At 54.2% G+C, this 25,505-nt stretch overlaps 1 protein-coding gene across 26 annotated transcripts in view; it reads left to right on the top strand.

Moving 5' to 3' along the window:
- Window positions 1–25,505, top strand: part of MAPT (microtubule associated protein tau) — a 47,434-nt gene that overhangs the window by 13,935 nt on the left and 7,994 nt on the right. For 7 of the 26 annotated variants that reach the window (XR_010826248.1, XM_066981531.1, XM_066981533.1 and 4 more), the window contains exons 2-13: window positions 4,414–4,502; window positions 5,864–5,950; window positions 7,234–7,320; window positions 8,931–8,996; window positions 11,953–12,864; window positions 15,259–15,314; window positions 16,467–16,646; window positions 17,727–17,859; window positions 18,484–18,534; window positions 19,796–20,061; window positions 23,170–23,262; window positions 23,410–23,502. Coding sequence is in view for 25 of the 26 variants with exons in the window: in XM_066981531.1 (XP_066837632.1) it covers window positions 4,430–4,502; window positions 5,864–5,950; window positions 7,234–7,320; window positions 8,931–8,996; window positions 11,953–12,864; window positions 15,259–15,314; window positions 16,467–16,646; window positions 17,727–17,859; window positions 18,484–18,534; window positions 19,796–20,061; window positions 23,170–23,262; window positions 23,410–23,502 (2,097 nt within the window). In the remaining variant the exon portion in view is untranslated. The remainder of the gene's footprint in view (window positions 1–4,413; window positions 4,503–5,863; window positions 5,951–7,233; window positions 7,321–8,930; window positions 8,997–11,952; window positions 12,865–15,258; window positions 15,315–16,466; window positions 16,647–17,726; window positions 17,860–18,483; window positions 18,535–19,795; window positions 20,062–23,169; window positions 23,263–23,409; window positions 23,503–25,505) is intronic. The other 19 variants (XM_066981534.1, XM_066981535.1, XM_048046521.2 and 16 more) reach the window with 12 other exon arrangements.

Here is a 25,505-nt window from a genome sequence, read left to right as displayed (position 1 = left end):
TGCACAAGAGCCCTGCAGGGACCACCCTGGGCCGGGCTGAGCCGCACAACGCCACCATTTAAACTCGGCAGGAGCTGCTCCTGGTTGCGGGAGCACTGAGCTTAGCCCCGAGCCTCCCAAACCTCCTCCCAACCCAGCTGGGAGCCCGGCACCACCGCTCCGTCCTCCAGAGCAGCTCCAGGAGCGCAACGTGCCGCGTGCCGTCCTGCGACGCCAATTGCTCCTCCTGCACCGGTGCAAACGGCAAACGACTGAATTCGAGAAATCGGATTTAGGCTGAGGGACCTGACCAGTTTGCACCAGCAGAAGTGCTGGTGGGTGAGCTGGCACCGCCAGAAAGCGGCCACTTTCTCCTGCTCCTGGCAGTAAAAGCCAGGCCCCGCGGTGCCTCCTCGTGTGCCGTGCTGCACAGCTCGAAACGGCCGCTAAATAAAGGCGCCTCCTCTCTCACAAGGCGGGCCACGGGTTTGAAAAATGCGAGGTTTGGAGGAGCTGTTCATAATGGGGCGGGCTGTAGGGTTTCAGATAGCGTCCCCGAGAACAACAATAGTTCTGCTGGAAATGGATAAGATGCTTACGGGGGCTTGTGCCTTATCTGCCATGCAGAAGGTGCTGCCAAAGTTTATCTGGGGCAGCTCTCCTTGGTGTAATTAGTCATTACTGAGCCATTGCTTCAAGGTGGGGCTGTCATTACAGGGGCTTTGGAGCATTTCTCCCCTTGATGTTATGTTTTTCCCTGAGAGGGATCTCCCAGTCCCCCACTCAAGAAACAGATCATCATTACAGGCGTTCTCTAGAATTCAGAGCAGTTCCTCAAATGTGCGATTCCCAGACCCTCTTTCTTCAAAAAGAAAAACCTGAATCCAAAACAGGCACTTTCATAGGGCTTCAGTTCCATTTAGTCCTGGATTTATCACTTGAGTGAAAACCCGAAGCAAAGCCGAGCCGTTCCCCTGGCATACGAAGGGGTTTGCAGGCAGGACGGATCCGTCCCCACACCGCGTGCATCGCCGGCGCAGTCCCGAGCTTGCTGTATCCAACGGGTGAGAAAGAAAGGAGAGAGAATGAAGCTGAGCATCCATCGGAGAGGCATAAAATGTCTTTATAGAGGCCGTTCCTGCTGAATACGGCTGTATGATTATTCTGTGGGCTGCGTGTTTCGAATTCAGCTGGGAGAGCTTCGCAGCTTAGAGATAATGGTGCCGCTGGCTCCTTCCTGCTTACCCACCGGCTAGCTCTGCGTGCCTGCCATTATTTATTTACTTCTCTGTTCCCGTTGAAATTCCATCAGCCCTGCTGTGATGGGTTTCAATCTCAGCCTCGGAGGGCGAGCCGCAGGAAACGTGTCCGGGGCGGTGCAGGAGCAGCAGCGCTCGTGGTAGAGGCATCTGGTGAGCGGGCACTTCTCCTGCTAAGTGCACGATGCTGCCGGAGCCACATGGGAGCCAGGTCCCTGTCCGTGCCCCTTGGCTCGTGCTGGTTCGAGGAGCTCCTCTTCTCCTCCACTGCCTGCGGGAGGACGACCTGCTTCGTGTGGGAGACGCTTCTGCTCCGCACAGCAAACCGTGCCCCCGTGCTGGCCAAATAAATGAGCATCCAGGGCTTCTCAGCTGCAGCCAGGTTTCTGGTGCTCTCAGGGTATCGTTGAGTGTTTTTTTGATCCATCTTTGTGGCTCCTGGTGGTGCCTTTTTCCTTGTAGCAGAGCAGGCAGCTCTTTCTTTCATCTCTGCAAAATTAATGGCTGTATCCTCCCGGGCACATCTCCACTCCTTTAGCTCCAGGCGGCTGAATCGTGCCGTATGCATGGAGCTCAGAGGGAACAGAGCCTGCTTCTGCCTGGCCGTGAGCATCGCAGCGTTAAAGGCCTTCCTGCAGCGCTCGGAGAGACAGCGAAAGCGGCAGCTTCTCTGAAAAACACCCAGCCCTTTCTTGGCGCTGAAAACCCCCAGCACAGCGGGTCAGCGGCACGCGGGGCGGCAGCCGGCCCCGCCAGCAGCACATCCACCGGCCTCTGCTGAATCATCGCTCGCTGCTGGCGTGCCAGGCTTGCACAGATGCTCGATGCTGGGCTCGGAGGAAAAGCGGGACGTCTTTGGCTGAGCCGGGTGCCGTGCACAGCACCAGCAGATGAGCCTCCGGCGGGGTGCGCGAGCTCGGTAGCTGTCAAGCCAGGAGTCCTCTCTGGACAGCGTCCCAGGAAATTCGTGTCCGGAGGCAAGAAAGCACCGAATGTGTCTTTCCAGGGAGACCGGGAGAGAGGCTAAGTGCTGCTCTCCAAAAATCAGGTGGGAGGAAAGAGAGAAGGAGGCAGGTGGAGGAAGCCTCAGTTAAATCCCGCAGTGTGTTTGTGGGCGGTTTGCCTCTGGGTCAGCAGTCGGGAAGCAGAGCTGTTGGTACCTGTAGAGGTTCAGTGAGCTGAGCTGGGCTGGGAGGGCCCACCAGGAGGGAGGGGGACGGGAAGCTTCTCCCATCTGCATTTTCCTACCAGCAGGCAGGGCAGCCCGTGAAAAAAACTGCTGAGCCCATCCCAGGTGCGCGTTCGGGACAGAGAGCTCACTCCTACACCTTCCCCTGTGCATACACAGCGAAGAGCAGCACATTGCCATTTCACACTCGTGTTCATGCCCAGGCTGCCTTTGTCCTCTGTTTACTAGATTAATGTTAAAATTTTGTATTTCAGAGCTAACTAGACCTGCAAACAGGATCAAATCCCAGCCAGACGGGACCAGGATAGCATCAATACGATCCTTTGAGCCCTGGGAGGAGGGCAGCCATATGCCCAAATAATGAGGGATGTTCGTTTTTGATGGGTAGCCCCCCCTGAATTTTGGCAAACAGTGGATACTTTACTCCTTCCTATTTTATACCTCCATTTTTGCGAGCGATTTTCTTTCAGGGCAAGTTCTCGAACTTCCTCGGTACAGTTAGGTCAAGTGGCTTTATAGCTGTCAAAGGCAGAAAATTCAGTTGCATAGTCATCTTCCCAAGGCTTAAAAAAAAACGGGGTAAGATCTGATTACTGGCATTTGAGCTTCCCTTGCTTAGTTCCATATATCCAGAGAATTTATTGCCAGCAAACAAAACCACGTGAGCTTGCTTCCTTGCTGCTGGTAACCGGAGCCCCACTGCTGGATTCATGCGCTCCTGGCGGTCGAGGCAAACTCGCCATTTCCCTTAATAGCTGGTTATTAATCACTGCCAATGGCTGTAATTATATTAGCTATTAGGAAGTCAGCTAAACCCACTGTCTGTCCAGCTAGCACGGAGGATAAGGAGAAACACGGTCCATGCTTCGCAGGAGCAGATGTTTGTTGGCGGGTTCGTTTCCTTGAGCAGCTCGATGCTCACTGGAAAAAATAACTCTGAATTTTAGCACCTTTCTGTGTCAAGACGCAGTGCTGGCCCCGCTCAGGCCCTGCGGGAGGTGATCCTGGCTTTGGTTTGTTTGTGGGGCTTGTGGCTCGGCTGGGAATTTTGGCTTTGCCCTCTGAAGCCAACCCGCAGGAACATGAGGGTTTGGAATGGCGCTGGACGGCAAGCGAGATGAAATAAAGACGTTCTTGTTGTCCCGTGCAGTTGCATTGTGCTTTCCTGGCACCTTCCGCACCATTTCCCAGCAGGCTGAACGTGAGGTTTGTCGGCTCTCCGTAGTTTTTCAGTCCTTTTCCTCTTTGGAAATCCCAACCACAGCCCTTCTGAGGGATGTCAGCGCTTTGGGCATCCCTGTCCCACTGCCAGCCAAGGCTCCCGTGGGAGAGCAGAGGCTGAGCAGTGCCCATGGTCACCAGGATGGGCGTTTTGCTCTGCAAATCCTAAACACCTCGGTCATTTTGGTGTTGCAGCTGGGCAGAACTCACCCATACCCTTATGCAGACGGATGCAGTGACCGGAACACGCTCGTGCTTGTGCAGGAATAATTAGACCTTCCGTCTGTGCACAAAGAAAATTTGTTCCTTTACGTGTCTTTTATCAAATACGGGTGTTTTGCTGGCTCGTGTCTGTAGGTACATGGTTCGGCACCTTAGTGCTCCCTTTCCCCTGCCCTCCACTCAGTGACTGCAGATAAAATCTGCTCCTGGTGGATTTGGAGCCGCCTGCATTGGATGCTCTGGGGAATATTGCAGCCCAGGTGTGAAACCCAATAGGCACCGTGTATCTTGAGCCCTGACCTTCCCCGAGCACAGTGATGGGGTTTCAGGGCTCATCAGAAAAGGGAACAAAGCAGGCACCTTGCAGTGTCTAAAGAGGTGGCTGGAAGTTGGTTGACTGCTTGCAAGAGGGTATTTAGTGCTCCTGAAGTTGGCTGGTGAACCAAAATCGCCGCATGGAGCAGGAGGAGGGAACGCATCAGGTGAAGGCGTGCAGCGCCAGCATTTTCCTGATTCATGATGATTTTTTGTTCTCTTCCCCAGGTAACTGTGCTGAGAGATGGCGGAGCAGCGTCAGGACGTCACCATGATGGAGGATCACGCAGCTGGCCAGGAGAAGCACATCCCCTCAGGTGAGCACCTCCAGGAGGAGGTGGTGGAAAGGACCTGCCCTGGCCACTGCTGGGAGAAGAAGGAGCTAAAATTGGGGAGAGCAGGGCCAGCGAGGGGGTCTTGGGGACGGCCAGGAGGAGACCTGGAAGGTCGCTGTGCAGCAGGGGAAGTGGGTGGCCCACAAGGTGCTCTGTTGTTCACAGCCGTAGGAAAATGCTGCTCTTTGATACCATTGCCCAGCAGGAGCAGAAATCCCTCTGGTATCTAGCCCAGGGATGATCTTAGTGCTGCAGCTTGGCACACGTGTTTCTGTGTTCACTCCTCAGTTCGCTATCAAAGTAGAGCACTGCTTTTATTTTGAGACACAGCTCAAGGCTGCTGCTTGCTGCCTGCTTTTCTCACCTGCACAGGGAGAGGGGAGGACTGAGCAGAGAGCTCTGCGAGCGGGAGCCGTGCAAGGGTCTTTCGCCCCACATTTCAGACCTGCATTTCTCGAGAAGCCTTTCCTTTCTCATTCCACCATGTTCCACAATTGAGCTTGGAAGCCCACACAACACCAGCAGACCTGGTGGGACTCACTCCTGGCTATGCTCCATGTAAACATCATCTTGGTTTTCTTTTCTTGAGGTGCTTTGGGCACAGCTTACACCAGATAAATGGGTTGTCTCTCTCCTGGAGAGAATCCATAGCATCCATTCCTCATGGGTCGTATAATGCAATTCATTCTGAGAGCTTCTCGCAGCTTGTAGTCCCATCTTTGCACATCACAGGTTCCCAGGGATTTCACTTACATTAGTTTGAATCTTCTTTTCCAAGCCATTTTCTCCAGTTCTCATTATATTATTTTATTTGCCCAGACTCCTTGCAAAGAGGAGACTTGTGCTTCTTACCCTGCTCTTCCAAACCAAAAGATGACTTTTGCAACCAAGCCTTCACATTGTACGTTACATGCCGCACCGAGCCCTTTACAGAGACTTGCTGGTTTGCAGTGACTAGAATTAACACATCGTGGAAGTGCTCGGGAGCCTGCTCTGGGAGGGAAGCTAACGGCTCTAGGAATGGTAGAGAGGACAACAACCCCTCAGACGTTGCACATCTTTTCTGCTTATGTTGCTGAGATCTCCTTTCCTGCTTCTGCCATGCTGTGCTCTTTCTAGCTCTCTGGTTCACTGGGTTTTTCTTTTGCTGGTGGGCTTCTGCTTGTTCTTTTTGGCGATGGCACCGGTATTTTTGGTTGGCATTTTCACGCTTTGCTTGCTCACTGAGGTATTTTACTCTCTCCAGTTTCTTACTGCTGTGGATCTGGGCTAGTAGAGGTTCGTAACACGTAGGCCATGACTCATAGCCAAGGACTTGTTCTAAGCATTTGAATGTTTTCCAGGCTATCCCCTTCAGATACCAGTCGATGATGGATCGGATGAGCCTGTTTCTGAAACATCTGACGCTAAGAGCACCCCAACTACGGAAGGTGGGAGCTCTTTGACTTACTGCTTTGAAACCATGATGGATGGGGTCGTGGTAAATCTTGCCAAAAAACTCTCTGTGCCTTGTTCTGCTGGGGTTTCTCAGCAGGAGTGTTCGCACTCTTGGACAAGTGCTCTTCATTAGTCTCATCACAAGTGAGGTTTGCCACTGGAGAGCAAGATAATTCGTGTAAAGGTGGACAGTGGGTTGGAAGGCCTACGACTGAGAGTGTGAAATGTTGCTCGTAGTTGAGTGAGTTGCTTGTGGGTTGTTTCCTGAAGGCTTTTTACACGAAGACCACGGGATCCCATCAGCTCAGTGCAGCTGCGAGCAATCCGACATTGCTCCCAGGGGCAGAGGTGTGCACCATGGTGCACCACCACGATACTCAGTACTCTAAGAGCTAGCTGTGCCTCACAGCTCTTTTTTTGATCCCTCTGTATTTATATGTTCATCAGTACAGCATCATTCGTGCTGGAATGATGAGATGGACAGAGTCTATACATGGAACAAAACTTTGTGCTGGTGTAAAGGTCATATGGGTAGGACTCAGTGCCACTGAATGCCACGTTCTGGAAGAATTCTCATTTGGAAGTAGTCTAGAGACTTGCTCACTGTTTTAATTAACTGCACTTTTTGTGTTCCTTTAGCCAGGAAGAGGCAGAATCTGAGGCAGAATCCTGGGTATCTGCCTCTTGGATAAATAGAGGTGTTAGTTTGCAAAAATTATCAAAGAGACTTGCAGAGATGCTGACTAGTTCCAGCTCTGGCTTGTTAGGGGTGTGGGCTGCCAATGATCTGTAGCACAGCTCTGTTCTGTTTATGTGGCTCAGGAAATCAGAACATAAAGCAAGGGATGTTGAACCTCTTTCCAGTCGTATCGGGGCTGTTACAATGAGCAGATTGCCCTCTGGCAGCGCACAGATAGTTCAGGAAGGTATCGACGGGAGCTCCAGGCGAGTGCTGTCCCACGCAGCTGCCGTTGCTGTGCATGCAGAGCAGGCCCAGTGGCTGGCCTCAGCTCTGTATTTTCAGGCAGAGTTCATGGCAAAGCCTCCAGCTGCATTAGGAGCTGCAGACGTGTGGTTTGTGTGGCAGAGGGGACAGCTTGTGGTGTCTCCGAGGGACTGGCTTTGCCGTGTCGTGCTCGGCTGTCTTCCCCCCACAAGGCCTGGATCGAGGGAGGGAGCCGGGTGCTTTTCTGAGCAAAACCATCTCCAGAAATGTCCTGCCTCCCCCCAGGGCCTTGCCGCTCACCGGCTATGTGAAAGCTGCGTTGTTTTTCAGATGCCACGGCACCTTTAGTGGAGGAAGGAGACCACGAGGATCAGGGTGGTGTCGAACAGCACGGAGAGATCCCAGAAGGAACCACAGGTGAGGGAGACCAAGGCGCAGCTTCATCTCTTGGTGCAGACAGGGCAGAGAGCTGCACTGGTTGGTGCTTAAAAACGACCAAACCTTTCGCAGGCTTGCTTTGTTCCTGATGCTTCCTTCTTCCTTCTCCATGGCCTGCAGAAATCCTTCCTAGCTTACGGCTTTCTTCTTTCCTTCCCCAGCCTGGGGAAACTCGCAGCTTTTCCTTCTCTCTTTCTCAGCTCCTCATCTGGCAATCTTTCTAAATCTTTCTATCTGGTGTCTCTTTGTGGCTTCGCCTCCCATCTCCAGGCTATGCGCGGTCCCTTCCCAAACCGTTTGCGACCTGCAGATCCCAGTCATCCCTGCCCCTCTGCCAGCAGCCCTGCTTTGAGGTGAGGCGAGGCAGCCGCCGGGCCTTGCTGCTCGTCTCGCGGGCCCTCGGCCTCGGCCCAGCCCCGGCAGCTCTCTCGGGAGCGGCGGCTAGAAACCAGGCCGCTGCGGCAGCTCGTCGGCTGCCAGCACGTTTTAAGGATAATGCAGGGGAAGGGAAGGGGCTAATTCAGCCCGAATGCTCTGTGGGGACTCCCTGCACCCGGGCCTGGTTTGGCAGGGGGCAATGGGGATCTCTCAGAGGTAGAGCTGTGTGTACAGCCCGGCAGGACCCCACGGGAGGGTCTGTGGAAAACGAGTGCGTGGCCCCTGTGCAGTAGCTGCTGGGTTCCCCTGGAAATTCAGGCAGGTTCTGAGAAAGGTAGTGGGTAGAAACGGGCTTCTGCCAGCGCCCAAACACCAGCACAGCCCCACAGCTCAGCCCCGCAGGTAAACTGTCTGTCCTGCATCCATCCCAGGCTGCTGGTGGAGCCCGGGACGGGAGCAGCTCGCCGGCCAGGAGGGACGTGCGGTGTCTGATTCACAGCCTGACTGCACCAGGGAGCCAGGAGGAAGCAGTTTCTCCAGAACTCTTTGAGAAAAAAAAAGGGGGAAAATGGAGAAATTTCTAGTTTGACTCTAGAACTGTGATGTACAAGTGTAATTGATCAGGTTGGTTTGAAGGTATTTATATATAATACATTGAGATAATTCTGGTGGAGACAAACCATCACTGCTGTGAAGAAAATTACCTTCTCTAATGTGCCCGTATTCCTGAAGCGTCAGATTCGTGTCAGACAGACTGAGGTTAGCTGGCATCAAATAGCCTGGGCAGAGTTCACTGCAGTAAGCTAGGCGGAAGACACCGAGGAGGCAGGGCTCAGGTCAGAGGTAGGCTTCATGTGAGTGCCACCGCCAGCGTAAATGCTAGGTGGGGGTAGAAGAGGGGATGAAAATCCACAGGTTTCCCTGCTCCTTTACAGCTTGTTTTCTCCACCTCTGCCTGAAGGAGCTTGCGCTAAGCTGCCGCCCAGGACTTGGTGAAACGCTCCTCCAGCCTGATACAGCACATGCTGAATAAATCTGGCTAGGCTGATTGTCGGCATGGGCCGATTGCCTTTCTGATGCTGCCCTGCTCGTAGTACAGCAGTGATGGGCAGAATCAGCAAGGAGGTAAATGCATTCTCCAGACATGCTTAAACTTAATTCTTGTGGTTTTGATCATGTTTTTTCCCCTTCTTCCTCTGAACTGGGACCAGCTGAAGAGGCGGGCGTAGGAGCCACCCCCAACCTGGAGGACCACGCTGCAGGAGACGCTGCTCAAGGTTAGTCCAGCTTCTCTTACTGGGTCCAGTTAGTGCTGCTGGTGGCTTGGGGGTTTTCTTCCGTGATGAAGTTCTCCCTGTTCCTGCCGGGAGGGTCACACACGCTGGGAATGTCCCCACACAGTCATTTCAGGGTACTGCAGCTTTTCATGCACCAGCTTTCTCTCTCAGACGGCTGAAGCCCTGGTGCTTGTCTGTCCAGTTGCAAAACAGAGCATCCTCCAGGCTAGGAAAAGTACTGAACAGAGCCGGGACAGTGCAGGTAGCTGGTGGGCACTGCTCAGCACCAAGCAGGGTCAGTTTGGGGCCCTGCATGTGAAAGGAGTGAATTATTTGACTCCTATTTCTCTGTCTTCAACTTAAAAACTGGTCTCAAACCTACTCACTGATGCCCTTGATTTAGCATTAAGGGCGTTGTTTTCTCATCCCAGCCTCCAGGAACAGGACTGACAAAGGCACGATGGGCCGTGAGCATTTCTAGAGCATTAATTGTGCATCTGCTCAGATGAGCCAAGTAATTATCCAGGTCCCTCCTGGCTATCTGGAAGCCTGCCTTGACTCTGCTCAGTTCAGACTCGACTGAAAACTTGAGGATGGGATTCTTCCAAAGCACCCGGTGCTAGCTTAATTCTGTGCCCAGTGAGGCAGACTTAGGGGTTTGAAATCCCTTTGACATAGCCGACTTGCTCACACTCATATATTATAGCTCTAATTTTGTGTGCTATTTACAATGCCAGTTAAATCCCATTTCGTAAGGTAGTTTTGTTACACGCTACAAATTCCTCAAGCTGCTTGGACAGTGTCTTTTCTCCTCGTGGCTGAATTAGTGCATTTATAAACATCCGTCGCTTTTCAAGAAGTAGATAGGTCTCTGCCTTCTCATCTCAGGGAATAACTGAGGTCTTTGCTTTCCACACACAGCACTCACATTCTGCTCCTTGCAATTAAAATACAGCATTTGCTTACCTGTCCAGTGGATCTCAGGTTAGCAACTCTTCTGTATTTAAATAGTGGCGCCACTAAAAAAGAAATCAAGATTGTTAGCAGGAGGGGGTAAAGCTACCTCTTCTGTCTGCCCTGTTTAGTCTGGTTCTAGCTGCTGTTCATCATCAGATTTTTAATAGGACCTTTCTGTATTGTCCTGGGATCTTTCAGCTGTCAGATCTGGGGACATTCAGCTAGCTGGAGCTCTGATAAGACCAATATGACATTTCTAAGTTCGTATGTAAACTGTTACTTCTCTGAAAATGGACTTTTAATAATGTGCTGCTTCCTTTTAATGATGATGTGATTGTCTTTGATTCGGAGGAAAATACAATTATCGATGCATGCACACAGCCGTGGATATCTCATTACTCTCTACCTTCGTTTCTTGTGTTGTGGGATTTGAAACAATGATCTCTGGAGTGAAGATGGAGCGTGTTAAAATGCCTTTGGAGTCTCAGGTGGAAAAGCATCTTCTGATTCACGGGTTTTGCCGTGCTGGTGTTCTGCCAACTCCCGACCTGATGCTAAACATTTGCCTCAGCACTGCTGACAGTCCTGCAGGATGGAAGCACAGCTAATGAATTGCCTGTCCACATCCCTGCACCAGCAGCCGTTAACGGTCCTGTTGGTCGTTAGCAGCAGAAATGAGCCAGGACGTTGTGCTGGCTCCTGCAGAAACACTCTTCAAATTCTGTGGTTACAAAAGGAGTTTCTTGATGCCATGTTTCAAGTATTGCCTGCCAATAGATGCCACTTTAAGATTTCTCTTAAACCACAATTCTGGAGGTCTTTGCGTGGTAGTTTCGTTTAACCATTATGTTCTCTTAAAATGGGGAGGCCATTGCTAAAAGACTGAGTCAGTCTTGACTTCTTCTTATCCTGTTTTAATCTCTGTCATGTAACAAAGAACTGGAATCTTGGTACTGAAGTGCTCTAATCGAGGCTCTTCAGTACTCGAAAACACCAAAGAGAATTCGAAGGCAGACAAATTCAGAATATAAGGTGCACGTTCTTCCAGGAGCATTTGACTCAGAGCAATTTACCTGTGCTCGGGGTGAATTCTCCATGGCTCAGTACATCTCTGCTTCAGTCGGATGAGTTCCTAGCAGAAAAGCTCCAGCTCAACCAGAATATATGGCTTAATGCAGCAATTGTTGGGTGAAATTGTGAAGTTCTGTGTCATGCATGAGATCAGCGATAGAACATAATTGTCTCTTTTACTCTAAAAAAAAAGATCTGTGTCTCTGTGACCTTAAGTTTTGGGTTTTAAATGTCACCATGTCTGAATGGTGGCAGCGCTGCTGGAACACTGATGAGTGGATGCATGGTCCAAAATTGCTGTGGCTGTGTCGCTACAGCCACCTTTGTACTTGCAGTCCTTTCCACTGAGGCTCTCTGCTTCACTGGCTGTCGAAATACACAGTGTAAGAGAGGGGACGTTAGGGTGCTGTTTTCCAGGCTTATTAGAAATAGAAATGACCTGGAGAGCAAAGCAGAGAAGGTTTGAGCTCTGGGAGGATGTAACCGGGCTCATGACGTCTGCATGAGCGTCTCCTGGAAGGGAGAAGAGGACTTCAGGGGTTTTGTAAGCCCACGAAGGAGGGGAGGGTGTCTGGCCTGATTTGTTCAGGCCCTTTGCTTGCCAGCTGGTGGTGATGGTGATGGTGGATGAGAAGCTGGACGTGTTCGTGGCCAGCTCGCAGCACAGGTGAGGCAGCTGTTGGCACACTGGGGTACTTCAGCCTCCCCTGAGACTCCAGGGAGGAGCCTTCCTCCCGCTGTGCCTGTCACTTGTTTCCAGTTCCCCTGGGGTCAGGGTCCCACTGTTTGCTGAATGGGGCAGGGTGCACTTGCTCTTACCCTCTAGATCGATAGTGAAAATCCTCAGTCTCTCTGCCGCGTTACGTGACTGCCTGTTTGCCATGCCTGTGCTAATTGTTTGCCCACGCTTCGTACTCTGCGTCTTCAGCTCCAGGGGAGCCGGGCTCTCCAAAGCTTCAGCCTGGCCCTAAGGAGCCCGTGGGAGGTGCGATAAAAAGAGAAAGCCAGCCCACAAAGCAGGTGGCCGGGGCTCTTCGGGAGCCTCCTCCGTCACAAGAACCGAAGGCTGCTCCCACCAGGATCGAGGTCACTATCCCAATCCCCCTGGACATGTACCAGGACTCCAGACCACCTGAAGACGACGAGGTGTGGGATCATCGAGGCAGGGAAGGCATCGGCGTGGGTGCAGCGCTGGGAGCAGAGCTGGGTGCTGACGTGTGCGCCGCGGGGCTGGCAGGAGCAGGAGGCACGGCTGACCCCCGCAGTAAGGACGGGACATCTCCTTTGTATACCAGAGCCCCGCTAAAAGAAGATGCCAGCGGACAGGAAAGAGATGAGGACCGTGATGTTGATGAGACTTCTGAGCAGGATTTGCCTTCCCTGGTGGGACAGCGTGTTTCTCCAGGACCTGAAGTGGGTTTCTGCGTAGCAGCAACCAAGGAAGAAGCCCTTGAAGAATTTGCCTTTGAAGAAAAGAAGTCCCACGACGTCCTCGGAGACGCGCCGAGAGAGGCGCTTCTTGGTGAAACTGAAGCACGAAAAGCAGAAGAGGACCAAGAGGAGAGGAGACAGCCAGAGAGGGGGGAAGAATACACAGATATCGCCCCACCAGAGCCTTCTGCAACCACCTCCCAGGCAGAAGCTGAACCCAGGGAGGGAGAGGATGCTGGACCCTTGCTGGAAGCAGCCAGCCTCCCTGCTCGGTCGGAAGACGACACAAAAGATAAAGATGCTGCTCTGCAAGAGGCTGTGCCGGAGGCAGGAGGACACCGGACGCCCAAGAAGAAGCCGAGTGCCCCCGCTGCAGACAAAGCAGGCAGCCGCGTTCCCCTCCTGAAAGGTGTGTGCGCACCGCCTGCCTGCTCACCACAAGGCTGCCCCAGCCTCCTTCAGCTTGCTGCCACCTCTCGAATCCCGCTGCTTGGGAAATGGCCTGGACCCGTGCTGCCGACTGATCTACAAAGCACCGCTGCTTCTCCCTCCCCTTCCTCCCCCCGTTATTTAATCCTGGACGTCCTGGCGTCCCTGCCAGACCCTCACGCTTTGGTTCTGCGCCCCCTTGCATGGTGCTGGCGTGTCCCGATTGTGCTTGGTTCTCCTGGTTTTGTTTCGGTCTCCTCGGATTTGGGGGGTGGGCTCCTTAACTCGCCCCCGGCGCTTTCCCAGAGGAGGAATACCGGCTGGTGCTGTTCTGGCATGGTGTGCGGGGCTAACCCGGCGCACGCTGTGGCTTGTTCCTAGACGCGTGCCATCTGGTCTGCACGTGTCCGCTGACCACCCCAATAACTCCCCGTATCGCCTTTCCTCGCCAGGAGGGAGAAGGAAAAGCGCAACTGAGATAGGTCAGACCCGGGAAAAGGCCCTGCCTTGGTCCTTTTTCCTTTAGTTTTCCCTTAAAACCGCTGACTGCCGCTGGAGGCAAGGTCTGGACCTTTTGCAGGGCATTTCCAGCGCTCTCACACAGCATCTGCTTCCATCCCAGCTGGGGATGGCCCGTTCGGGATGGCCCGGTGTGACGGCTGCATTTGGGGTGTCCGGCAGGTGTGGGCACTTCCAGCGGGGGCTGCGTGTCTCTGGGCTGGGCATCCTCCACCGCGAGCACCTGGGGGGCGGTCGGAGGCCAGAGCTGCTGTGTCTGTGCGGCAGTCTCAGCTTTAGCTGGGTGAAGGGCTGAGCTCACCCCCCAAAGCACAAGGGGCCCTGCCCGCGGGGCAGCTCTCGGACCTTTTCTTTCTCCAAGAGCAATTTTCTGCTTTTGCTGGGGGTCGGGGGTGTCGCAGAGGAGCCTGCTCGGTGCAGAAGTGCAGATTTTGCAGTGAGTTGTGGTAGGAAGCTGGGGCAGCGGGACACGCGTCAAAACCCGATGGTCACTTCACCATCTCACGCCTCACCTCTGGCTTTCGGGGTCTGGTTTTGGGGAAGCTTTGCCTTTCGTTCCAGCGCCACGTCCCCAAAGCTGTCCTGGCTGCTTCCCTTAGCCCCCAAACCCTGCTCACCGCCTCTCTCTCTGGTTTGCAGCAGAGGGAAGCGTGCTCTTTGCTGCGTGGGGTTCACGAAGAAATTGTTGATGTAGCTTTTCCCCGTGGAGCTAAAGCTCAGGACATATTTCTCATCGCTCGCTGCCCGATACGCCAGCAGAAAGCTTCGCACATGTGCTGCAGGGTGTCAGCATGGCTTGCTCTCGCTGTCATCAGAGCCTGGAACCAGTGGTGGGTTGCAGATGCATTGCCCAGCGTCAGCCAGTTTCTGATTCAATAGGAGGGATTCCCTTAATTAATTAATGAGCTTTTCCTTCAAACTCAGAGGTACCTTGTGGCTGTTCGGCCTTGCTCTGCTCTGCAGCGGCCCTGGGAGTGGCTGCTGGGATGGGGTCAGGGTCTCAGCGCTGCATTAACAGCGTTGGTCGTGGGCTGACCCACCAGGGTTGGTTTCCAAACGCTGGGGCGAGTATCAGCAGCTTCTCCTCCCAGATTAGGGAGAAATTAGCTGAAGATGGAGAAAAGGGGCTTTGCTACGAGTGCCTTGTAGTACAAACGTTACTTCCTCCCCGCTTGTAATCTAATGGCTGCAGTGCTGCACTGTTTTGCTCATGGACTAACGGGACAAAGCAGCGAAACACGGTGAGAGTCACCATATGCTTGGTACGAACCAAATAGGCAGCTAAACGTTCAGACCCTGCAGGGCCTGACCCAAATCTGGGGAGGCAGAACGCAGCAGGAGAGATGGGAAGTGAAAACCGCCAGGTGTAAAAAGGCTTCGTAAAGCTAACACGCTGAACAGACCATGGGCAACCTGCCGCTGGTAGGTCTGGGGCATCCTGCAGTTTTAGTCTGTGTATGTGTGGTTGTTAGAACCAAATGGGTGTTTGTTTTAAAGAGGGACACTCGCATTTAGGGACAAAGAGGGCTGTTCTGTCCTAAACTAAACGGGTGTTACTGGAACCGAGTGCAAATCTGGGCAAAACACAGACCTTGCTGTGTGTGTCTGATGCTCCAGCGATGACTAACGCACCACTGCCTGAGAACAGGATAATCTGCTAACCCAGACACGATGTGCTTATGATATGACATTTATAACTTGCTAGTATTTCTAGGAACGGGATTTAATTTAAGCGAGAGCAGCAAGGTGTGACACCAACCCAGCATGCGTGTTACCGTAGCACAGACGTGCTCAGCTAGCTGGAGCTTACTCCCCAGTCCCAGGAAGTGTAATCGTGTGTGTTTCCCTTTGTCAGCTCGGATTGACAGCAAAGACAAGGAAGGGGCTGAAGCTGAGGAAAAGAAACCGAAGGTAAGCTGAAAAACAAAACCCGCCACGATGTCGACCCACCTGTGTGGGTTGTGCATGTTCCTGTCTTCCTCTCCTGCTCTCCTGCACTGGGCTGTGCCAAACCCTGCCATTATCTGCCATTCTTCAGTCTTTCTTCCAAGAGCATTTTAATTTTTGTCTTCCCTCACCCTGGTTTGGATGGTGCAATCCGTGGTGATCTTTGAGGACAAGGAGGCAAGGCAACCGAAAACAAAGACGCGGCTCATGGGGTTGTGCAGGCAGTTAGGAAAATCATTTTCTCAGCCCAAGACCAGGGAGCAGCAGGCTGGCTTTGCTGGGCCAAACGGGTGCAAAAGCAAACTCCAGACTGCATTGGGTTGTATCAGGGTTGAGCACTGTAACAGTGCAAAGAGCAAGACATATAATTAAAAAATGAAATTAAATAATCCAGGCCTCGCAGATGCCATGTTCTTCAGGAGGAACAGAGTTTAATAGTGGCTAAACTGCAGAAGTTTGGAAGGTATCTGTCACACTCTTAATTTGGAGGATGTTTAGTTCAGCAGGCAATAGTCTGGCCAGTGTCTGGGCAAGATAATGGGCAAGCTGATAGACGGTAGTGGGTGAAGAGTTAAAGTGAGGAATATAATTCCTTCCGAACAGTATGAAATGGAGACTTTTTCAAGGGAAGTTTGGCAGGGTTGACAAGGAACTTAATAGCAAGCTGTTACTGATAAAGGAGGTGCGATGGGGCTGAGGGACCTGGGAGCAGCCGTCTGCATCTCCCAGAAGTGCTGCTGGTGGTAGTGCTGTGCCTGGCGCGTGGCGATCCTGCAGCATCTCTGCCAGTGGTCTGGGAGCAAATGGAGCAGTTGGGATGGTAGAATGGTGTGGAGGTTGGTGGCAAGGACACGCTGCAGGGGGCGATGCATCCCCTGGAAAGGGGCTCGGCTGTCACCGTGTCCTGGTGCAGCCGTGGGTCCTCAGCAGTGCCCCGGGACCTGCACGTTTACCTAATTCTGTGCCTCAAGGACGGGGCAGTGCCAGCCGTCTCCTGTCCCATGCCTGCTTCTGCATTGCACCTTCTAATCCTATTTAATGTCAGCGATCCCTTTCTGTTCCCCTTCCACACTGATTTTTTTTTTGTTCCAATTTTATTTTGTTTCCATGTTTAAGAAATCCTCACCTTCCACCGCCAACCCCCCAGGCGATAGACCCTCCGTCCCCCCCCATCGACACACCTCCTCTAGCACAACCCCTCTGAAAACACCCTCCAGCCCTGCTTCCACCTCTAAACGAGTCTCTTCTGTCACATCCCGACCTGCCAGTACAGGAACGCAGGAAACAAAAGCCAAGGTAAGGGAATGGGATGCGAGAGAGGCAAAAGCTGCCTCGGAGAACACCTGAAGGCATTTCTGACAGTGCTTACGGGGCTGCACCATGTCTCGGAAGTATCTCACGTGCTGCAGGCCGTTAGCTGGTCTCTCCGAGGCATTTCTGGGTCCCTTTGTGCTTTTTGGTGTTCTTTGTTGGGCAGCTTTACGCTGTGCTTTATGGCAGATGTATTTGAAACATGCCGGAGCCAGATCTGCCAGGTGCTGCACAGAGAGCAGGAAACACACACACATCTGTGGCTTACGTACAAAGTAGCTTGGAGTTTGCCTTTCTGGTGTGTGGTCATACAAACACACCCGTGGTGAGGGAGAGAGCAGAGGCGGCGGGTCTCGGGTAGTGGGATGCCGAGTTTCCGTGAACAGGGCTTGTGACGGCTCTGCTCCGCTTCCCTGCTGCCTTGGGACCAGTCGGCTTTGAAGTTCTCCCTTGCTGTTTTGCATCAGCTTGTGTACACAGACCAGCATCAGAAAATTGCTGGAAAGAGGATGCATTAATTTGCTAGAGAGAGGATGCATAGATCTGGGAGGGCTTTTCTGCAGGATCAGAAGACAGGAAAGAGCATCTTGCTATTTACACACCCCCACGGGCTGTTTACGTGTTACCTGCGTGCGTTACAGCTGGGGACCAAGGACAAGCTTACCTGTGCTTGGAGCCTGGCTCCGTCCTGAACGGAGCCTCTGATCTAAAGTCCGAGGCTGGGTTGGTTCTTCTTCAGCACACAAATTTAGCAGAACGAGGGGAAGAAAGGAGGAAATGCAGAGGACAGACGGAGCAGCTGGGCACACCTTTTAACCTGAGCGTGCGGGGAACGCCGCGGCGCGGCCGCTCTGCCAGCCCACCAGTGGCCGTGGCAGTTGCGGCAGGCGCTGTGGTGGTGAGCAGGGTAGGAGCAGGCACCTCGCAGATGCCTGCACCCCGGGGAAGTTTGGGGAGCCCTGCAGGCTGCCCGGGCAGGCAGCAGGGGGGTCCTGCGTGGCTCCGATCCGTGAAAAGTGATGGCAGATCCCCCCTGCATCAACCTTCTCCCCCTTGCGTCCCCAGGGCCCGGAGATGAGAGGTGGCACGAAGGCGGCCACGCCACGCTCCGCAGCTGGGCAGGCTCAGAGGAACTCGGCCAACGCCACGCGCATCCCGGCAAAGACACCCACGGCCCCCAAGACCCCTCCCAGCTCCGGTAGGTGGTGGCGAGAGCGGCGTGCGGCCGCCTTCCCTCGGGGGCTCTGACTCCGGGGGCTCCGCGCCGCTGCGGCCCCCCGGCTCTCCGTGCAAGGATTTTGGGGTAGGGAGCCCCTCGTGCAGGCTGGGGTTGTGCACGGCGCCGAGCAAGGGCAGGGCCAGCAGGATGAGGTCCGCGTGGTGCCTCGGAGCCGCTCGGCATCGTCACGGGGCTGAGGATGGTTCCCCTGAAGGGAGCCTTTCTGCGCGCTGCTTCATCTGCTCGGTTCCTCTAGCTGCCAGTGTGTAGGAGAGGGCACTCGCTTTATCCCCGTGGGATTTCCTCCAATTTGGAAGATTCAGACAGCTCCGGTTTTTTTAATCCGCCTATTCCTTTTCTCTTGACGATATTTCACAAAGACCTGGGAGAAGAGGATCAATTCTTCGATTGCAGGAATGGAGATTAGCCCATTATTCTCAGAAGAAAACCCCAGAAAGCATCAGGCATTGTGAATTTCCATTAAAACGGTGCATTTCGCTGAACATATATATTTTCCATACTTAACCAGAGCTGCATAAATTCTTAAATCAATTAATTTTCCAGCTTTATTAGGTTTAACCATCTTTCTCATTCATTAAACAGGCAGAAAGGAGCAGAAAAAACCACCTCCTGCAGCAGCAAAGACTGAGAAAGGTGATGTTTGAGGATTTTTCTTTTTTCTTTTCTTTTCTTTTCTTTTTTCTTTTCTTTTCTTTTCTTTTCTTTTCTTTTCTTTTCTTTTCTTTTCTTTTTTCTTTTCTTTTCTTTTCTTTTCTTTTCTTTTCTTTTCTTTTCTTTTCTTTTCTTTTCTTTTCTTTTCTTTTCTTTTCTTTTCTTTTCTTTTCTTTTCTTTTCTTTTCTTTTCTTTTCTTTTCTTTTCTTTTCTTTTCTTTTCTTTTCTTTTCTTTTCTTTTCTTTTCTTTTCTTTTCTTTTTTTCTTCTCTTCTCTTCTCTTCCCTTCCCTTCCCTTCCCTTCCCTTCCCTTCCCTTCCCTTCCCTTCCCTTCCCTTCCCTTCCCTTCCCTTCCCTTCCCTTCCCTTCCCTTCCCTTCCCTTCCCTTCCCTTCCCTTCCCTTCCCTTCCCTTCCCTTCCCTTCCCTTCCCTTCCCTTCCCTTCCCTTCCCTTCCCTTCCCTTCCCTTCCCTTCCCTTCCCTTCCCTTCCCTTCCCTTCCCTTCCCTTCCCTTCCCTTCCCTTCCCTTCCCTTCCCTTCCCTTCCCTTCCCTTCCCTTCCCTTCCCTTCCCTTCCCTTCCCTTCCCTTCCCTTCCCTTCCCTTCCCTTCCCTTCCCTTCCCTTCCCTTCCCTTCCCTTCCCTTCCCTTCCCTTCCCTTCCCTTCCCTTCCCTTCCCTTCCCTTCCCTTCCCTTCCCTTCCCTTCCCTTCCCTTCCCTTCCCTTCCCTTCCCTTCCCTTCCCTTCCCTTCCCTTCCCTTCCCTTCCCTTCCCCTCCCCTCCCCTCCCCTCCCCTCCCCTCCCCTCCCCTCCCCTCCCCTCCCCTCCCCTCCCCTCCCCTCCCCTCCCCTCCCCTCCCCTCCCCTCCCCTCCCCTCCCCTCCCCTCCCCTCCCCTCCCCTCCCCTCCCCTCCCCTCCCCTCCCCTCCCCTCCCCTCCCCTCTCCTCTCCTCTTTTGACGGGGGACAGTTCCAAGCTGCTCAGTGATCTGAGCTTTGTTTAATTACGTGATTTTATAAAAATGCTTCCAAATTCCTAATAGGAAAGTAGTTTTGTTTCAGTGTCTTTTGTCTAGTTTTTCACGCATGGTAATGCCACACGCTAGCGGGGCATGATCCGGACAATAAAAAGAATGTCTTTCTTCTGAGATATTGGGGAATATTGTTTTCAATTTGAACTCTCACTTGAAAATTAAGTGCATCTGTCTGCTTACCCTGTGCTCGCCTCGCTGTGTCTGCAAACTTCAGGTGAGCAGCCCAAGTCTGGAGACAGAAGCGGTTACAGCAGTCCCGGCTCCCCCGGGACTCCAGGCAGCCGTTCCCGCACTCCTTCTCTGCCCACCCCACCAGCCAGGGAGCCCAAGAAGGTGGCAGTGGTTCGCACCCCGCCGAAATCTCCTGCGTCTGCCAAGAGCCGCATCCAGCCCTCAGCTGCGCCCATGCCTGACCTGAAAAACGTCAAGTCCAAAATCGGCTCCACCGAGAACCTGAAGCACCAGCCCGGAGGTGGCAAGGTAAACGTGGGCTCCGCTTTCCTGCGGGGACGGCGGGCGCCCAGCGCTGCCTCTGGGAGCAGCAGTACTGGGGGGGGGGCAGCTGTGGCAGCTGTGCTGTGGCCGATGTCCAGCCCGATTCTGGTTTTGGAGCGTTTCGGGTTGGGGGCTTGTCCTGAAATCGCTTGCCTGGCTTAGAGCAGCTGTCCCGCAGAGGGCTGCAGGAGCTCGTGCCTTTCACGGGGTGGTATATCCGAGTGCAGACCGGCTGCCGGGGAGTGATATTCCCCCGGGCATCCAGTTAGGGAGAGCGGCTTGTGACCTGCGGCCCTAAAGAGTCCCAGGATCGAGGTTGTGTTTCTGGATCCTACCTGGAGCAGTCACCCCAACGCTGCCTCCGTTTCTTCGAGACGATAGCCACGTCCTGCGAGGGTCTCGGGATGGGTGAACCACCCCCAGGAGAACTGCAGCCTCTGCCAGGTCGTGGTTGTGGTCCCAGAGGGCAAAGAGCTTCGGGCTCACTGGGTCGGCCCCAAAACACGGCCAGCGCTGAGACCGCAGGGCCCTTGGGTCTGACGGGGTTCCTGCTGGGTGCTTTTCTCCCGGGGCCAGCCGGGGCTCTGGGGGCGATCCCAGCCCCGCTGGGATGTGGCTGGGACTGAGCTGGAGCTGCTGCTGTGGCCAGGATTGTCGGCTCAGGTCTGGTGAGGGAAGCAGCGCAAGAGCTGAGTGCTTTTCCTGAAGCATTGGGGTTTGGGATCCGGTCCTGCTGGCAGGGCTGTGGACTGCACGCTGCAGTCAGCTGCTGTTGGGCCACGACGGCGCAGTGTGGCACGGCCAGAACTGGTGGCAGTGTTTTATCCTCCAGCCCCTGGTGTTATCCTCCAGCCCCTGGTGCTTTTCGCTCCCAGAGAGAGCAGCAAAGTGAACTCCGGGCTCCGAGTGCTCGGGAACGAGGGTGGCATGTTAAGTTTTGCAAGCCCAGTGGCAAAGACTTCTGCAAAGCCCCGGCACAGACCCGGCTGAGGGTCTGAGCAAAGACTTTTTGCAAAGCCCTGGGCATAGACCTGGCTGAGGGCCTGGTGGCTCTTACAGCGACGTTACACGGCAGAACCGCGCGCCTGGTGCCCGGCACAGCCAGGACTCGCCACGTGCTCGTGCCTGCAGCTGCTGAAGCACCAGGGCCACGACACGGCCGAGCGGTGCCTGCTGCTTCGTGCCACCCAGTGGCTCCGTGCCCCTGAGCCTTTGGCACGGGGGGAGGCTGTGAGACGGCTTCTCCTCTCCGTCGCAGAGAGCAGCGGGCTTTTGCATTTCTGTAGGTGCATTGGCTGGCCGTTCGCTGGACGATGCACGGTTTGCTCTCTGCTGCAGTCCGGGGATCAGTTACAATCTCTGGACCCCGGCTGGGGCTCCGGCCGCTAGCAGGGCAGAGCAGCATGTGTCCCTTCAGCTGCTTGTGCCCCATATCTCATCCCTCCTGCCTGCGTAGCACAAGGCTTGTATTTTTCCTGCCACCCCCTCAAAACGCCGCTCCTCTGGGAGTTCAGAAGGAGCCCTCCCGCTTGCTGTAAACGGGTCAAATTGTTCGCTTGTTCTTTTTAATCCAGCTTTTGCTATTTTTTTTTTCCCTTCGTCGGCTTCTCTCTCGGGCAGCATGTTGTTTATTGTTGTCACTGGAAGAGTAAGAGCGGCTGAATTTGGGACGATTCATTGCTCCTTGCAGGGCAGCGTGGCTGGGGGATCTGCTGGGGGATCTGTAGGGCGCGAGGCGGCTCTGAGCTGAGCGGTTGCAGCTGGAGTGGAAGGGGCCGACCCCACAAGTCTGGGTTTAGGCTGGCCAGCAGCTGGCCCTGCAGCCTGCTCCCTCCCCCCAAATTTCTGCCCCCCCAGCCGAGGGAACATGGGGCACGCGAGCCAGAAGTCGGCCAGACCAAATCCTTTCCAGTGCTCCTGCGCTGTCTGAGCACTTCTGTTTCTGGTTCTCTGAGGACTGCTCAGACGAGCCGAGCTGTGTCCTGATTTGCAGGATTCATTGATCTGGACCTGAAAAATGTCTCTGGGGGCTTCTGTCAGCCTTGGTGCTCCTCGTGCTGGAGAACCACGCTTCAGCGAGGAGCAATCCTTGCAGCAGCGGGCTGGGGACGTGCTGAAACCTAGAGCGAGGTTTTGTGCCCAGCCAGAGCCTGCTTTAGGTCAGGAAACAAATCCAGCGCGTGCACGGGAAGGAGCAGGGACTGTACCTCCATCGGTGTCTTGTCTGGCATTGCTGCTCCTATGTGTGGGGTCACTCCAGCGTCGCTGGCCTTATAAAAGACGCAAAAAGCAAAACAAATCCTAAACGGCTTCTTTAGTACAAAAAATTAGGGAGAGGGTGGACAGGCCTTGGGACTGGAGGGTGATGTTAGCGTGGCGTGTGGTTCCCGGGGGTACCGAGCCATTTCCCACCCGAGGTGGTGTCAGGAATATGGGACAGAGCCTTTGGGGTTGGCCTGGGCTGTCCGTTCACCTCGTCTGCACAGGGGTTAAGAAAACGGCAGGCGTGGGACCGCGTCCCTGGCAGCCGCGGCGTTTTCTCCTCGGAACTGCAGAGGAAGTTGGAGCCCTGCGCGGCGCCGAGCTCGGCGTCCCCTCCGGGCTGCTCTCCAGGATGCCCTCGGCATCCCATCCCATCGCAGTTTGCTCGGCATCTCCGTGCAAGGGAGGGGAGATGCGGGCTGGCCCAGGACGGGGTGCTGACCCAGGGGTTTTCCTCAGCCCCATCCCTCCTCCCAGCCCACGCGCTCGATGCAGGTGCTGAGTCACTGAGCACTGCCGCTCTGCGGCGCGTTTGCTGCCCAGCAGGTCCCTCCGTTTGTTCGGGGAAAGCAAAGGGGGGTCGCTGGCTTTGCTGCCGGTGTTCTGGCTTGGAAACCGGGGCCGCCTTGCCAGCCAGACGTCAGAAATCTCTGGCTAAAGCTCGCCCACCTCCGTCTTCGGTTTCCAACCCATGAGCAGAGCCGTGCAGCAAGCCAGAGCTCCTCCTCTGCTCCTGACGCTGGAAGGCAGGCTCCCGGTTTTAGTGCTGTTTCGCATGGTCAAGCTGCAGATGATCATGTTGTTTCTCACGCTCTTTTCTGGCTACCAAAGGTGCAGATTATTAATAAGAAGCTGGACTTTAGCAGCGTTCAATCCAAGTGTGGCTCAAAGGATAATATCAAACACATCCCAGGAGGAGGCAGTGTGAGTACCTTCACACTTTCAATGCACTATAATGGTTCTTATACTAAGTGGCATGTTGTGTACACTAAACTGCCAATGCTATCTGCAGCGACCGTGCCGTCAGATAGCTATTGGTGACGTGCAATGACTCTTTTCTGGCTACCAAAGGTGCAGATTGTTAATAAGAAGTTGGACTATAGCAGCGTTCAATCCAGGTGTGGCTCAAAGGATAATATCAAACACGTCCCGGGAGGAGGCAGTGTGAGTACCTTCACACTTGGAATGCTCTGTGATGATCCTGACCAGTAGTGGCATGTTCTAGACACCGAATCCCCAATGCTATCTGCAGCGGCCCCGCCGTCAGATAGCGATTGGTGGCGCGCTGTCCTTTAACCCATTAACCCAGAAGACGTGGGTAGAGGAACCCTAACAGGTCCTGGACGTGGACAGAACTAACTGACCCGTGTCTGAAACGAAATGTCCCGTTAACCCCAAGGTTTTACGCTTCCTGGAAGGCTTAAAGCCTCATTGCCTGCAGGACGGGCGGCCTCTAGCAGGCAGTGACGCAGCTGCTGATGCAGTGGACGGATAGATTTATAAGCAAACACAGTCCTTACTGCTTGTTGCCCTGATAAATTGCACCTGACCCTGCACAACATGTAAAAGCACAGGTTCCTGATCGTTCCCATCAGGCAAGTACGATCCATGTGAACACCCACCTTCTCCGTGCTAATGAATGTGCCCGGTGTGTGCTAGTGCCCGTGGAGGCTGAGCCTGAAGTAGCACCGCGTTAATTGAGCTGAACCCAGGCATTCCCCAGCCATTCCCAGAGGAGCAGCCAGCCTCAGCCTTCAGTTAGCGTGCCAGAAACCTGCAGAAACTCCCCAGAGGTTGGTGGATTTGCACCGGTCTCTCTGGAGGCAGAGCTGGGGGCCAGGAAAGGCGATGGACCAAGGAGGGAGCATCACCGAGACCCCAAATGGCGCGGCTCACGGTGTGTGGCCACCTGAGGCAGCCGTCGGTGCCCCTCAGACGTTCCCGATGGCTTTTTGTTGTGCTGTTTTTGGTCTCTGGGGATGCCCTCCCTGGGAAACCGAGCGTTGCAGAGGGCTTGGCACGTAGGCATCGGGACATGACTGGGTTTGCAACCTCGGTCTTAAATTTGCTGGCATTCTCTATTTACGGGCCGGAGGAGCTGCTTTGCAGAGGTGGGCCTCTGTGCAGCAGGTTCCCTGCTCTTTTTGCCATTTCTTAAGCCTGGGTCCTGCTGCATTACGCCAGGAGGGGGTGCCTGTCCATCGCATCATGTGTGTGACTGCTGCTCAGCTGCAGCACGAGGTGCTGAGCTCATCCTTTCCACCACTGAGCGCTCGCACCGTGGGCAAGCACTTGCCTCTGCAGTGGCTTACGAATTATCTGGATTTTTGGCTAGAGATCGCCATCCCTCCCCAGGCTCTGCCAGCAGCAAACACGGTGTGGTCGCTGCCTGGCGGCGCTGACACCGAAAGCAGCAGCTTCGCTCGGGGCACGGGTGCTCGGAGCAAAGTTTTGTGCTGATTTGGCTCGAGTGTGACCACACGGGCTGACCTGGCGGCAGAGCTGTGCCTGGGGGCTCCTCTGATCGAGGGGCAACGAGAAGCCCCCGGGGCACGACGGCAGTCGTGTCTTAATCCTCTGCAATGCTGCCAGCAGCGACGCCGGCCCAGCCTCTGCCGCTTCGAGGGAAGTGAGCTGCTGCTGCTGTAGCCTGGGGTCGGTACCTTTTTTTTTATTATTTTTTTATTTATTTATTTTTTTAATGCCAGTGGATGCTCTGGCAGGGTGATGCAGTAGGCAAAAGCTGCCCTAAGAATTGGGGATGCTAAGAGATGGGATCCCAAGGTCTCTGGTGCTGATTTCCCAGGCAAGCAGCTCTGTGCCCCCTTCCCTTTCTTGCTACAATGGGAGGCCCCTGCTCTGCTCCCAGCCAGGGTTTGCTGAGTCCCACCTGTAAAAAAAAGGAGCTGGGAGGAGAGCAGAAAGGGGTTCGGTTGCAGGTTGCTTGCTCTGGAAATGGGGGGGGTCTTCCAGACCCGGGTCCCAGCAGTGCCCCAAGGTGTTCCCAGGCCCTTTGGGGTCGCGTGGGATCAGAAAGGCTCTGCCCTTCTGCGGGCTGTTTCCTGCCTTCCACGTGAATTTAGCTCTCCTCCTACCCAGTGCGTTAAATGTGTGAGCTTCCCCCCACCGTCTCCATGTCTGTCTCTGCAGTGTGCTCCCAGCCCCTG

Source organism: Anser cygnoides, chromosome 22 (genome assembly GCF_040182565.1).
Source record: "Anser cygnoides isolate HZ-2024a breed goose chromosome 22, Taihu_goose_T2T_genome, whole genome shotgun sequence".
Classification (NCBI taxonomy): domain Eukaryota; kingdom Metazoa; phylum Chordata; class Aves; order Anseriformes; family Anatidae; genus Anser; species Anser cygnoides.
The sequence above is the reverse complement of the archived record's forward strand: the minus strand, read 5'-3'. Positions and strand labels throughout refer to the sequence as shown.